At 49.7% G+C, this 12,500-nt stretch overlaps 2 protein-coding genes and 1 non-coding gene across 3 annotated transcripts in view; all 3 read left to right on the top strand.

Annotated features, from left to right (window-relative positions):
* The window catches only part of LOC134439685 (WD repeat-containing protein 88-like), an 18,329-nt gene extending 11,075 nt beyond the window's left edge, over positions 1-7,254 (top strand). Inside the window, exons 6-11 of the mRNA XM_063189591.1 lie at positions 380-509; positions 1,148-1,332; positions 1,812-1,894; positions 4,621-4,689; positions 5,067-5,165; positions 7,064-7,254. Coding sequence (XP_063045661.1) covers positions 380-509; positions 1,148-1,332; positions 1,812-1,894; positions 4,621-4,689; positions 5,067-5,165; positions 7,064-7,186 — 689 coding nt within the window. The 3' untranslated portion in view covers positions 7,187-7,254. The remainder of the gene's footprint in view (positions 1-379; positions 510-1,147; positions 1,333-1,811; positions 1,895-4,620; positions 4,690-5,066; positions 5,166-7,063) is intronic.
* A 78-nt stretch (positions 7,255-7,332) lies between these two features.
* On the top strand, positions 7,333-7,406 carry trnat-agu (transfer RNA threonine (anticodon AGU)). The gene has a single exon. It is a non-coding gene; the product is annotated as a tRNA-Thr (tRNA).
* Positions 7,407-8,919: 1,513 nt separating this feature from the next.
* lrp3 (low density lipoprotein receptor-related protein 3) overlaps positions 8,920-12,500 on the top strand; it is a 23,276-nt gene continuing 19,695 nt past the window's right edge. Inside the window, exons 1-2 of the mRNA XM_063189986.1 lie at positions 8,920-8,983; positions 11,871-12,012. Of these exons, the coding sequence (XP_063046056.1) occupies positions 8,920-8,983; positions 11,871-12,012 (206 nt within the window). The remainder of the gene's footprint in view (positions 8,984-11,870; positions 12,013-12,500) is intronic.

A 12,500-nucleotide genomic window follows, 5' to 3' on the forward strand; every position in this document is an offset into this window, starting at 1 on the left:
AAGTCGCTTTGGTTATGAAGCGTCTGCCAAATGCAATGTAATATAAAATAGAGCGTTGGGCATTGTCTCCTGCTTACGATGGGAGATGCTATTGGCAGTTGCTCTTCTCTATATGTGTGAGGGGCAACACCACGTCAACATGTTGTTGATCGAGTCCAGCTTAAAGAATATTTGTGATTAAGGGTCATGACTTAAGAGTGTTTCTTATTGGTTGAGTAAGATGAGTAAGAGTAAGTGTTTGTGATTGGTCAGCTGGTGAGTAAGAGTGTTTCTTATTGGCCAGGCCATGAGTAAGAGTGTTTGTGATTGGTCAGCTGGTGAGTAAGAGTGTTTCTTATTGGCCAGGTCACCAGTAAGAGTGTTTGTGATTGGTTGTCAGGTCACCACAGCTCCACGGTGACGCGTTGCTGCTTCGACCCTCAGGATCGTCATGTGGCCACCGTGTCATCAGATCGCAGCATCAAACTCTGGGACACACACACACGACACACCACCATCAACATCAACAGGTACACACACACACAAACACACACACACACACACACACCCACACACACACACACACACACGACACACCACCATCAACATCAACAGGTACACACACACACACACACACACACACACACACACACACACACACACACACACACGACACACCACCATCAACATCAACAGGTGCACACACACACACACACACACACGCACACACACACACACGACACACCACCATCAACATCAACAGGTACACACACACACAGACACACACACACGACACACCACCATCAACATCAACAGGTACACACACACACACACACACACGTGCGCGCGACACACCATGATCAACATCAACAGGCACACACACACACGGCACACCACGCTCAACACACTATGCTATGTGTGTACAGGCTCATGTGTAACCTGTGTGTGTGTGTGTGTGTGTGTGTGTGTGTGTGTGTGTGTGTGTGTGTGTGTGTGTGTGTGTGTGTGTGTGTGTGTGTGTGTGTGTGTGTAGTTGCCACATGGGTGTGGTGTCGTGTGTGTGCTTCACTAGCGATGGTCGCTACGTGTGTACAGGCTCATGTGTAACCTGTGTGTGTGTGTGTCTGTGTGTGTGTGTGTGTGTGTGTGTGTGTGTGTGTGTGTGTAGTTGCCACATGGGTGTGGTGTCGTGTGTGTGCTTCACTAGCGATGGTCGCTACGTGTGTACGGGCTCGTGGGACAAGACGCTGCAGCTTTGGGACGTCGCTACCGGAACATTCCGATCGCACGGATCCGTCACACACGCGCTACGACACGAGGGGTGTGTCAGCGCATGCAGCTTCTCAAACGACGGTACACACACGTGCACACACACACACACACACACACACACACACACACACACACACACACACACACACACACACACACACACACACACACACACACACGCTACGACACGAGGGGTGTGTCAGCGCATGCAGCTTCTCAAACGACGGTACACACACGTGCACACACACACACACACACACACACACACACACACACACACACACACACACGCTACGACACGAGGGCTGCAACAGCGCATGCAGCTTCTCAAAAGACGGTACACACACGTTAAAGCAAAGAAAGCTCCCGCACACTGTACACATTTTCATGGTTTAACGTTTCGGTCTACTGACCTTCTTCAAGCAATTCAAACAAACAAATGGTTACAAACTTGGTTTAAAATAGTTCAGTTTGTGTGTGTGTGTGCGTGCGTGTGTGTGTGTGTGTGTTTCAGCGTGTGTGTTGGTGTGTGTGTGTGTGTGTGTGTGTGTGTGTTTCAGCGTGTGTGTTGGTGTCGGGGGGGTTTGATCGCAGCGTTGCTGTTTGGGACATGAAGGCCATCTGCAGACTGCTACTGCTCAAGGTGACACACACACACACACACACACACAGACAAACACACACACACTGCTACTGCTCAAGGTGACACACACACACACACACACACACACAGACTTCTACTGTTCAAGGTGACACACACACACACACACACACACAGACTTCTACTGTTCAAGGTGACACACACACACACACACACGCACACGCACGCACACACACACACACACACACACACACACACACACACACACACACACACACTCACACACACACACACAAACACACACACCTGACAACGGTAATGTCCTAATCACAGCATCCCACAGGCATGGCAGCACAGTTGTAGAACGACACTGCTGAGATAAAGGCCCAGATACTATATGAGGGGAGGGAGGTTTACTAACGGGCTAGATGTCATCCGTTACACTCACACACACACACACACACACACACACAAACACACAGGACCGATCAGGTCATATTTAGATATTATAAGGCAACCATGGCCTTTTGGTTAGGACGTTGGTCTTTTTATCTGGGGGTTGTATGTTTGAATCCCATCCTTACCTCTCCCTACACCTCCATCCATGGCTGAGGTGCCCTTGAGCAAGGCATCTGACCCCACACGGCTCCAGGGACTGTAACCAATACCCTGTAGCAAGGCACCTAACCCCACACTGCTCCAGGGACTGTAACCAATACCCTGTACCAAGGCACCTAACCCCACACTGCTCCATGGACTGTAACCAATACCCTGTACCAAGGCACCTAACCCCACACTGCTCCAGGGACTGTAACCAATACCCTGTACCAAGACACCTAACCCCACACTGCTCCAGGGACTATAACTAACACCCTGTACCAAGGCACCTATAGCCCCATATTGCTCCAGGGACTGCAGCAATACCCTGTACCAAGGCACCTCACTCCACACTGCTCCAGGGACTGTAACCAATACCCTGTACCATGACACACCTAAATACCTCAATACTGCTCCAGGGACTGTAACCAATACCCTGTACCAAGGCACCTAACCCCACACTGCTCCAGGGACTGTAACCAATACCCTGTATCAAGACACCTAACCCCATACTGCTCCAGGGACTGTAACCAATACCCTGTACCAAGGCACCTAACCCCATACTGCTCCAGGGACTGTAACCAATACCCTGTACCAAGGCACCTAACCCCACATTGCTCCAGGGACTGTAACCAGTACCCTGTACCAAGGCACCTCACTCCACACTGCTCCAGGGACTGTAACCAATACCCTGTACCAAGGCACGTAACCCCACACTGCTCTAGGGACTGTAAGCAATACCCTCTACCAAGGCACCTAACCCTGCACTGCTCCAGGGACTGTAACCAATACCCTGTACCAAGGCACCTAACCCCACACTGCTCCAGGGACTGTAACCAATACCCTGTACCAAGGCACCTAACCCCACACTGCTCCAGGGACTGTAACCAATACCCTGTACCAAGACACCTAACCCCACACTGCTCCAGGGACTGTAACCAATACCCTGTACCAAGACACCTAACCCCACACTGCTCCAGGGACTGTAACCAACACCCTGTACCAAGGCACCTAACCCCACACTGCTCCAGGGACTGTAACCAATACCCTGTACCAAGGCACCTAACCCCACACTGCTCCAGGGACTGTAACCAATACCCTGTACCAAGGCACCTAACCCCACACTGCTCCAGGGACTGTAACCAATACCCTGTACCAAGGCACCTAACCCCACACTGCTCCAGGGACTGTAACCAATACCCTGTACCAAGACACCTAACCCCACACTGCTCCAGGGACTGTAACCAATGCCCTGTACCAAGGCACCTTACTACACACTGCTCCAGGGACTGTAACCAATACCCTGTACCAAGACACCTAACCCCACACTGCTCCAGGGACTGTAACCAATACCCTGTACCAAGGCACCTAACCCCATACTGCTCCAGGGACTGTAACCAATACTCTGTACCAAGGCCCCTAAGCCCATACTGCTCCAGGGACTGTGATCAATACCCTGTACCAAGGCACCCAACCCCACGCTGCTCCAGGGACTGTAACCAATACCCTGTACCAAGGCACAACTAAATACCTCAATACTGCTCCAGGGACTGTAACCAATACCCTGTACCAAGGCACCTCACTCCACACTGCTCCAGGGACTGTAACCAATACCCTGTACCAAGGCACCTAACCCTATACTGCTCCAGGGACTGTAACCAATACCCTGTACCAAGGCACCTAACCCCACACTGCTCCAGGGACTGTAACCAATACCCTGTACCAAGGCACCTAACCCTATACTGCTCCAGGGACTGTAACCAATACCCTGTACCAAGGCACCTAACCCCACACTGCTCCAGGGACTGTAACCAATACCCTGTACCAAGGCATCTGACCCCACACTGCTCCAGGGACTGTAACCAATACCCTGTATCTAAATAAATGTCAGTCACTTTGGCATCAGCTTAGTGTTATGTTATGTAATGTGATATTATGTGTAGTGACATTCCTTTGCAAAGCCATGTGTACTGTATAATATGCATGTTCATGCGTGTGATTATGTGTGTGTGTGTGTGTGTGTGTGTGTGTGTGTGTGTCTGTGTCTGTATGTGTGTGTGTCTGTGTGTGTGTGTCTGTGTCTGTGTGTAAGTGTGTGTGTGTGCGTGTGTGTGTGTGTGTGTGTGTGTGTGTGTGTGTGTGTGTGTGTGTGTGTGTCTGTGTGTGTGCAGGGCCATATGGACTGGGTAACAGATGTAGCGATTACTGCAGACAAGAAGTGGGTAGCTTCCTGCTCTAAGGTACACACACACACGCACGCACGCACGCGCGCGCGCACACGCACGCCGGTTACTGCAGGGTTTCCCCCAGCACTTTAATGCTAAGGCGGCCACCTTGACAAGAAACACCTACCACCTTGACTAGGTCCTTTAAGATGTCATGTTGTGAATGTCATTTCTAAAGTTGCTTAACCAAAAAAATATATACTTTTAACGCCCCACCAACTTGACTCACAAAAATTCTGTGGGAAACACTGTACTCTGTATTAATTTAATACCGAATCCTGATAATACATAACTGGACACACTTGGACACACACATACGGTGCATGATGTCTTTACTCTGTGTGTGTGTGTGTGTGTGTCTGTCTGCGTGTCTGTGTGTGTGTGTGTGTTAGGACTGCACGGTACGTCTGTGGAACATCGAACAGACAGAAGACATTCCAGTCGTCATAGAAACACGACGTACACAGGGAGAAGGATACCAGATAGTCAAGGTAGCACACACACACACACAAACACACACACACACATGCACACACATCCACACACACACACTCACACACACACACATGCACACATATCCACACACACACACACACACACACACACACACACACACACACATGCACACATATCCACACACACACACACACACACATCCACACACATGAGAAAACGACATTAGAATTGTGCTTTTGCGAGATATTGAATACATTTCTGTCGTCAGTGACGACTTCAGGAGGCCACAAGTATGCAAGTCAGCAAGGGAGTGAGGATATTAGAAGTCACCCAACACACACAAACACACACACACACACACACACACACACACACACACACACACACTCACACGCACACACGCTTTTGCGAGATATTGAAATACATTTCTGTAGTCAGTGACGTAGGGTGGCCAGACGTCCTCCTTTAGGGAGGACAGTCCTCCTTTTCAGTGCCTTGTCCGGCGTAAGGCACAGCATTAAGCCGGACAAAAATGCATTAAAATGCATGAAATTGCATCTAAAAAAACACTAATTTTCTTGGGGGATGACCCCCAAACCCCCCGTCCTAAAATATGTCCTCCTTTTTCCTGTAATGGAGATAGTCACCCTACAGTGACGTCATCATGAGGTCACAAGCAGGAAAGGGAGCAAGGGAGGACGGGAGTCCACATATTGGAAAGCTCTGCCATTTCATACGGCCCTCAGAGGCTTTCCAAGAAAAAAAATATGGTTACTCATTCTTAAATGGGCTACCTAAAACAAGGGTCTTGGAAAAATAAGATTACTAGTCTACATCTGGATACAATTAACAGGAATGGCATAACTGACAATGGTGTAATTATGTTGGCCTACACCAGGGTTTCCCAAACTGGGGTGCGTGCACCCCTGGGGGTGCATGACCTGCCATAAGGGGGTGCGCGAGCTGAATTGAGCAATGGCGGATATGTGTGGTTTTATACAACATTAATGAAAATGAAGTAGTTTTTAACTGTGTGCTTGAAGAAACATCAAGTCTACAGTATTGGAAATGAGGATTCCTAAATGATGTGCAGTGAAGCCATATCTGAGCGGCCATCAAGACACCAAAACATTGTTTAGGGGGTGCGCGAACCACATTGAAATGTACAAGGGGGTGCGCAAGGAAAAAAGTTTGGGAACCACTGGCCTACACCATTTCTTAGTATTGACATGGCCAAGTTGCTTACGACATCCGGCCCTTTGGTCAGCTTTCTAAACCCAATGCGGCCCTTGGGCCAAACTAATTGCCCATCCCTGATCTAGAGGACAGGGAGACTTTCTGCACTACTGGAGACTGACACAGTAGAAACTAATGGGGGAGAGTGAGTGGTGTTAATCAGACAACATTAGGCAAGGCCCTGGGGGAGTTCATTATTGTAGAGCGTGCAGTATATTTCATATAGTCTAGATGCAGCTCAATGTGCTTCACAAAAAAAATAAAAGTAAGAAATAAACAAAACAAGAAATAGAGAAAGAAAGCATGCAACAATTAAAAAAATAATAAAACATTAAAATGGATATTAAATAATTAGCATCAAAGGACAAACAAAAAACTTTGAAATTAAAGATTGATAATAGAGCTGCAAAGGCATAGTGAAGAGCTCTGTCAGAGATTGAAAGAAGAGTAGAATCTAGGCTTGTAGCCTATAGCCTATGTAGCCTGTCTCTCTGGCGAAGTCTTGAGTCTGGATTTACATTACATCACTGCTTCCGCTTAGATTAGCAGAGCAGCTACGTGGTGTTAGCTTTGTTTCAATGCTAACACGAATAATAATTTTGAGCAACGGAGATCTGACGGACTTCAGTTCAGTAGTAACCTGAAGTGAACTCGTGTCGTCTCGTGTGTGTGTGTGTGTTTGTGTTTCTCTCCCCAGTGTGAAGAGTGCGCGAGGTCCTTCTCCCTCTTCCGCGTGGAGTCGGATCCGACCACCAAGTGTGTGTTGTGTCGCCTCAAGTCGCCGAACAAATACATCCCCGAGCCGCCACCGTGCAACTGAAGAACACACAGAGATTTATGTGGAAGTTAAACTGTGGAATAGCTCATAAACGCTGTGTAGACGTGGTACTTTTCAGCCGTGTTGGGGATTTATTCGCGGCTTATTGGTGTGAATATTCACTGTTGTTTTCCCTTTCGCCGATCAGCGGCGCCGTGGCTTAGTTGGTTAAAGCGCCTGTCTAGTAAACAGGAGATCCTGGGTTCGAATCCCAGCGGTGCCTTTTGCCCGAAGCAGCGGGTGGGTATATGCTGCTTTCCGAAACAGATATCTGAGAGGAAAAATAAAATACATTGCAGTCTGATTCTGCAAATATCGACACTTGAATATATATGTGAACGAGTGGGTGATTGTTTCAGCCCAATGTGTCACGATGCACAATTTCTCTCCATAACCACATGATATCACCTTATAATTGGAAAATAAAGTATGGTGTGTTTTAATGCCATGTCGTCAGTGTGTGTTTTCATTTATTTGATAAAGAAACGTTGCATAGTAAATTATTATTTATGGATGCAGAGCATCCTCCTGCCAGCAGAGGGCGGTGCTGTGCGTGCGTGACAGTCCACAGTCCAAGCTGTTGTATCGCCCCCACTGCGCTGGCCTCACTGTAGCCAGGCAGCCGAGATGGGGAAGGATGATCTGTCGCCTTGAAGCGCTTCCACGCCATTTACTTACAGACATTATTTATTTAACGGCACAGCACAGCGCACCACCAGCTGTAGCCTAACCTCCATTCGGCAATCTGGCCACCGCGCTGTAGTCTGCCTGCCTGTCTCTCTGTTTTGCTGTGATCGTATTTTGTTAATGTGGAAATCGATTCTGGCACCTTTAGCGTCTTTGTCTGGTGCGCAATATTTTGGTGCCGCAATTGCCAATGACTGCATGCATGTCTGGGACTAACGCACCGGCATGATGCTGCAGCCGTGAGGGGGGGCATGACAACAACCGGAACATGCACGAGCAGCACGTCAACATCCAGTGGTCCAGATGATATGAGAGAGGGGCTCGCGAACAGGAGGGATCACAACAGCTCGAGGACCTTTACGGATTTCGGATTTCAGCGAACGAACTGAGCATCCCGGGGAAAGTTCATGTCGGATCTGTTTCACGTGAAAGGAATACAATTCCTTCTCGCGCTCTGCTGACTGTGGAACTGAGCGCAGAGGAGAGGTGACGCGCGCCCAACGGCAGGAGAAAGGTGATCTCATCCTCTCTCTCTCACACACACACACAGCTCCTCTCGAGGCAGACTAGCCCCCCGAGAGAGAGAGAGCCGCATTTACTCTTTACCACCAGCGACGCGAGCGCACCTGTTTGTAGCATATGCGCGCAAGCACGGGCTGCTTGATCTTGATGTCTGCTGCCCTACTCGACTCCTTCGCGAGGATTTCCCCGGTAACCGGACAGCCAGCAGGAGCAGGCCAGCAGCGCTCTAAATCAACACCTGCCAAGTGCCAACCGGCCAAATGCTGGTGAAGACATTTCTGTTTGGCTGGTAGTTAAGACCAACATACTTACTAGCCACTTCGACTTCGTGAGTGTGTGTTTGGTTTTAGTAAGATTGACATCTATTAGCCGTTTTGGCTTGTGATGAAAAAGTTGAATTTAGAGTCCTGGATGGCATCGGGAGAGGGCCGGGTGGAGATGGCAGCAGTGGCCGAGGAGGGGAGCAGATGACTGGGGAGAAGAGGACGGCAGCTCCCTGGCCCTGGAGGATGATGAGGAGGGCGAGGATGAGGAGGATGCTCTGGAGCCTCATAGCCATCGCCATCGCATGGACACTACATGGGGCTACCGGTGAGTGAGGATGCTTTGGAGTGTGTGTGTGTGTGTGTTGCCATTGCATGGGCACTACAGGGGGCTACTGGTGAGTGTGTGTGTGTGTGTGTGTGTGTGTGTGTGTGTGTGTGTGTGTGTGTGTGTTGCCATCGCATGGACATTACACGGGGCTACCGGTGAGTGTGTGTGTGTGTGTGTGTTGCCATCGCATGGACATTACACGGGGCTACCGGTGAGTGTGTGTGTGTGTGTGTGTGTGTTGCCATTGCATGGACATTACACGGGGCTACCGGTGAGTGTGTGTGTGTGTGTGTCGCCATTGCATGGGCACTACAGGGGGCCACCGGTGAGTGCAGATGGTTTGGAGTGTGTGTGTGTGCGTGTGTGTGTGTGTGTGTGTGTTGCCATCGCATGGGCACTAACAGGGGGCCACCGGTGAGTGAGGAGGGTTTGGAGTGCGTGTGTGTGTGTGTGTTGCCATAGCATGGGCACTACAGGCAGCCCATGGTGAGTGTGGATGGTTTAGCTGACGTTTTCATCAATGTGTGTGTGTGTGTGTGTGGTCAGTCATCGATCCGGAGAGCTGCTGAGGGCTGGGATGAGGAATCGAGGCAGATAAGAGGAAGATAGAGATCTCTCTCTCTCACACACACACACACACACACACACACACACACACACACAGCCAGGCGGCCCAGCGGGGATTTCTCTGCGGTGGGTTCCTGTTACACTGTATAGATCTGTTGTGGCAGAGTGTGTGTGTGTGTGTGTGTGTGTGTGTGTGTGTGTGTGTGTGTGTGTGTGTGTGTGTGTGTGTGTTCTCTGTTGTGGCCTCGTCAGCTCCACCAGCCCCACCGCCGCTATCGCGAGGTGACAAAACACACGCCAATCACTCATAGAGAACCTCCCTGACACACACACACACACAAACATACACACACACACACACACACACACACACACACACACACACACACACACACACACACACACACACACACAAACACACACACACACACACAGAGTAGAAGCTCTCTCTCTCTCTCTCTCTGAACAGTACCAGAGATAGAGCACCTCTCTGACAGGTTAGTCCCCCTTCCTGGTGACGTGGAGAGGGGACTCACTAATTCGACGCCCTTTCGGTACTTACGGCTTACGTCATACGACCTTAACCCTAAACATAACCCTAACCTTAACCCTAACCCTAACCCTAACCCTAAACCTAACCCTAAACCTAACCCTAACCTTAACCCTAAACCTAACCCTAAACCTAACCCTAACCTTAACCCTAAACCTAACCCTAACCTTAACCCTAAACCTAACCCTAAACATAACCCTAACCTTAACCCTAAACCTAACCCTAACCTTAACCTTAACCCTAACCCTAACCTTAACCCTAAACCTAACCCTAACCTTAAATCGCTTGTTTGAAATGTTTTATTACCATGTGACGTACCACGTAAGCACAGAGAAGGCGTCAAACTAGTGGGTCCCGTGTGGAGAGGGGGGGGCGGTGGTGTGAGCCAGCTCTGCTGCCGGGATGGGGGCAGGGTTTCTGGGCAGCATCCCGAGTCTTTGTCCCCCTTCCACGGAGCCAATAGTATTCAGAGTGAGAAGTCCGCACTCTTAGAATCCTTTTTGTTGTATTTTATTTTTTTCATGGCAGGATAACGTTTCGACCTCAAGCCGATAGTAGCCTACCTCCCCCCGTGGACCCCCCCTCATCACTAGGGCATGAGATAAACCTGCACACACGCACACACACACACAGCACGCACGCAGACACACACAGCACGCACGCGGACACACACACACAGCACGCGCACGCACACGCACACACACACGCACACACACACAGAAAAACAGAGATATGACAAAAAAACACACGTTGATGATGGGAGGGCTTCACCATCCTGTCTCTGAGGGGTTGCTCAGCAAACACACACACACACACACACACACACATACACACACACATACACACACACACACACACACACACACACACACACACACATACACACACACATACACACACACACACACACACACACACACACACACACACACACACACACACACACACAGGAGAGCCCCAATGGATTGTTACTGAGTGTCCTTAAGGACCCTTTTCTCTCTCCCTCCTCCCCTCTCCTACATAAGCACACACACTTCAATGTGTGTGTGTGTGTGTTTGAGGGAGAGAACTTCGGAGGGGAGGGACTTGATTGCAAAGAAGAACATCATCAAACTATTCTGTAATCACATACATCACACGCACACACACACCTTGGGTAATCTGCACTAGTTTGTTATCTAGGTCTTGAACCCACAACCTTTCAGTCAACTCTCCAGTCCAGGCATGGGAGGCACAGCACGGTAGGCTACCACCCGGTGTAACTGAGGTGTTCCTGACCTGCACAGTCCCTCAATCGGGATTCAAACCTTCTACCTCCTCCTGGTCAACGCGTCTCGTCGGGTATGGGAGGCACCGCATGATACCGCTGAGCTGAAGGACAAGATACTGATATTGACTTTGAGTTCAGTGAGTGTGCATGCGATGGCCGGTTAGTAAAGACATTGATGGGTAATTGACATGTAGAAGGGTGGGGCATGGGCAGTCCTAGGGCATTCGGGTACTTTGCTTGTGAATGTGTGTTACGCCCCTTTTTGGGGCAAAACAAACAGAATGTCTCATCAACTTACATGCTACATCTGTGTGTGTGTGTGTGCTCTACATCTGTGTGTGTGTGTGTGTGTTTACCCGCGCGCGCGTGTGTGTGTGTGTGTATGCGTGTGTGTGTGTTTACCTGCGTGTGTGTGTGTGTGTGTGTGTGTGTGTGTGTGTGTGTGTGTGTTTACCCGCGTGTGTGTGTGTGTGTGTGTGCTACATCTGTGTGTTTAGCGTTGGGCTGTGGCAGTCAGGGGGAGGAGCTTCGCGAGAGGAGGGGCGTGGTGCTCAGTCCTGATTGGCCAAAGCGATATCCCCCCGGAATCAACTGCAGCTGGAGTATACAGGCGGACAGAGGAGAAGTCATCACCATCAGGTAACACACACACACACACACACACACACACACACACACACACACACACACACACACACACACAGGCAGACAGGGGAGAAGTCATCACCATCAGGTAACACACACACATACACACACACACACACACACACACACACACAGAGGAGAAGTCATCACCATCAGGTAACACACACACACACACACACAGGCAGACAGGGGAGAAGTCATCACCATCAGGTAACACACACACATACACACACACACACACACACACACACACACACACACACACACACACACACACAGGGGAGAGGTCATCACCATCAGGTAACACACACACACACACACAGGCAGACAGAGGAGAGGTCATCACCATCAGGTAACACACAGACACACACACACACACACACACAGGCGGACAGAGGAGAAGTCATCACCATCAGGTAACACACACACACACACACATACAGAGGAGAAGTCATCACCATCAGGTAACACACACACACACA

Source organism: Engraulis encrasicolus, chromosome 23 (genome assembly GCF_034702125.1).
Source record: "Engraulis encrasicolus isolate BLACKSEA-1 chromosome 23, IST_EnEncr_1.0, whole genome shotgun sequence".
NCBI lineage: Eukaryota > Metazoa > Chordata > Actinopteri > Clupeiformes > Engraulidae > Engraulis > Engraulis encrasicolus.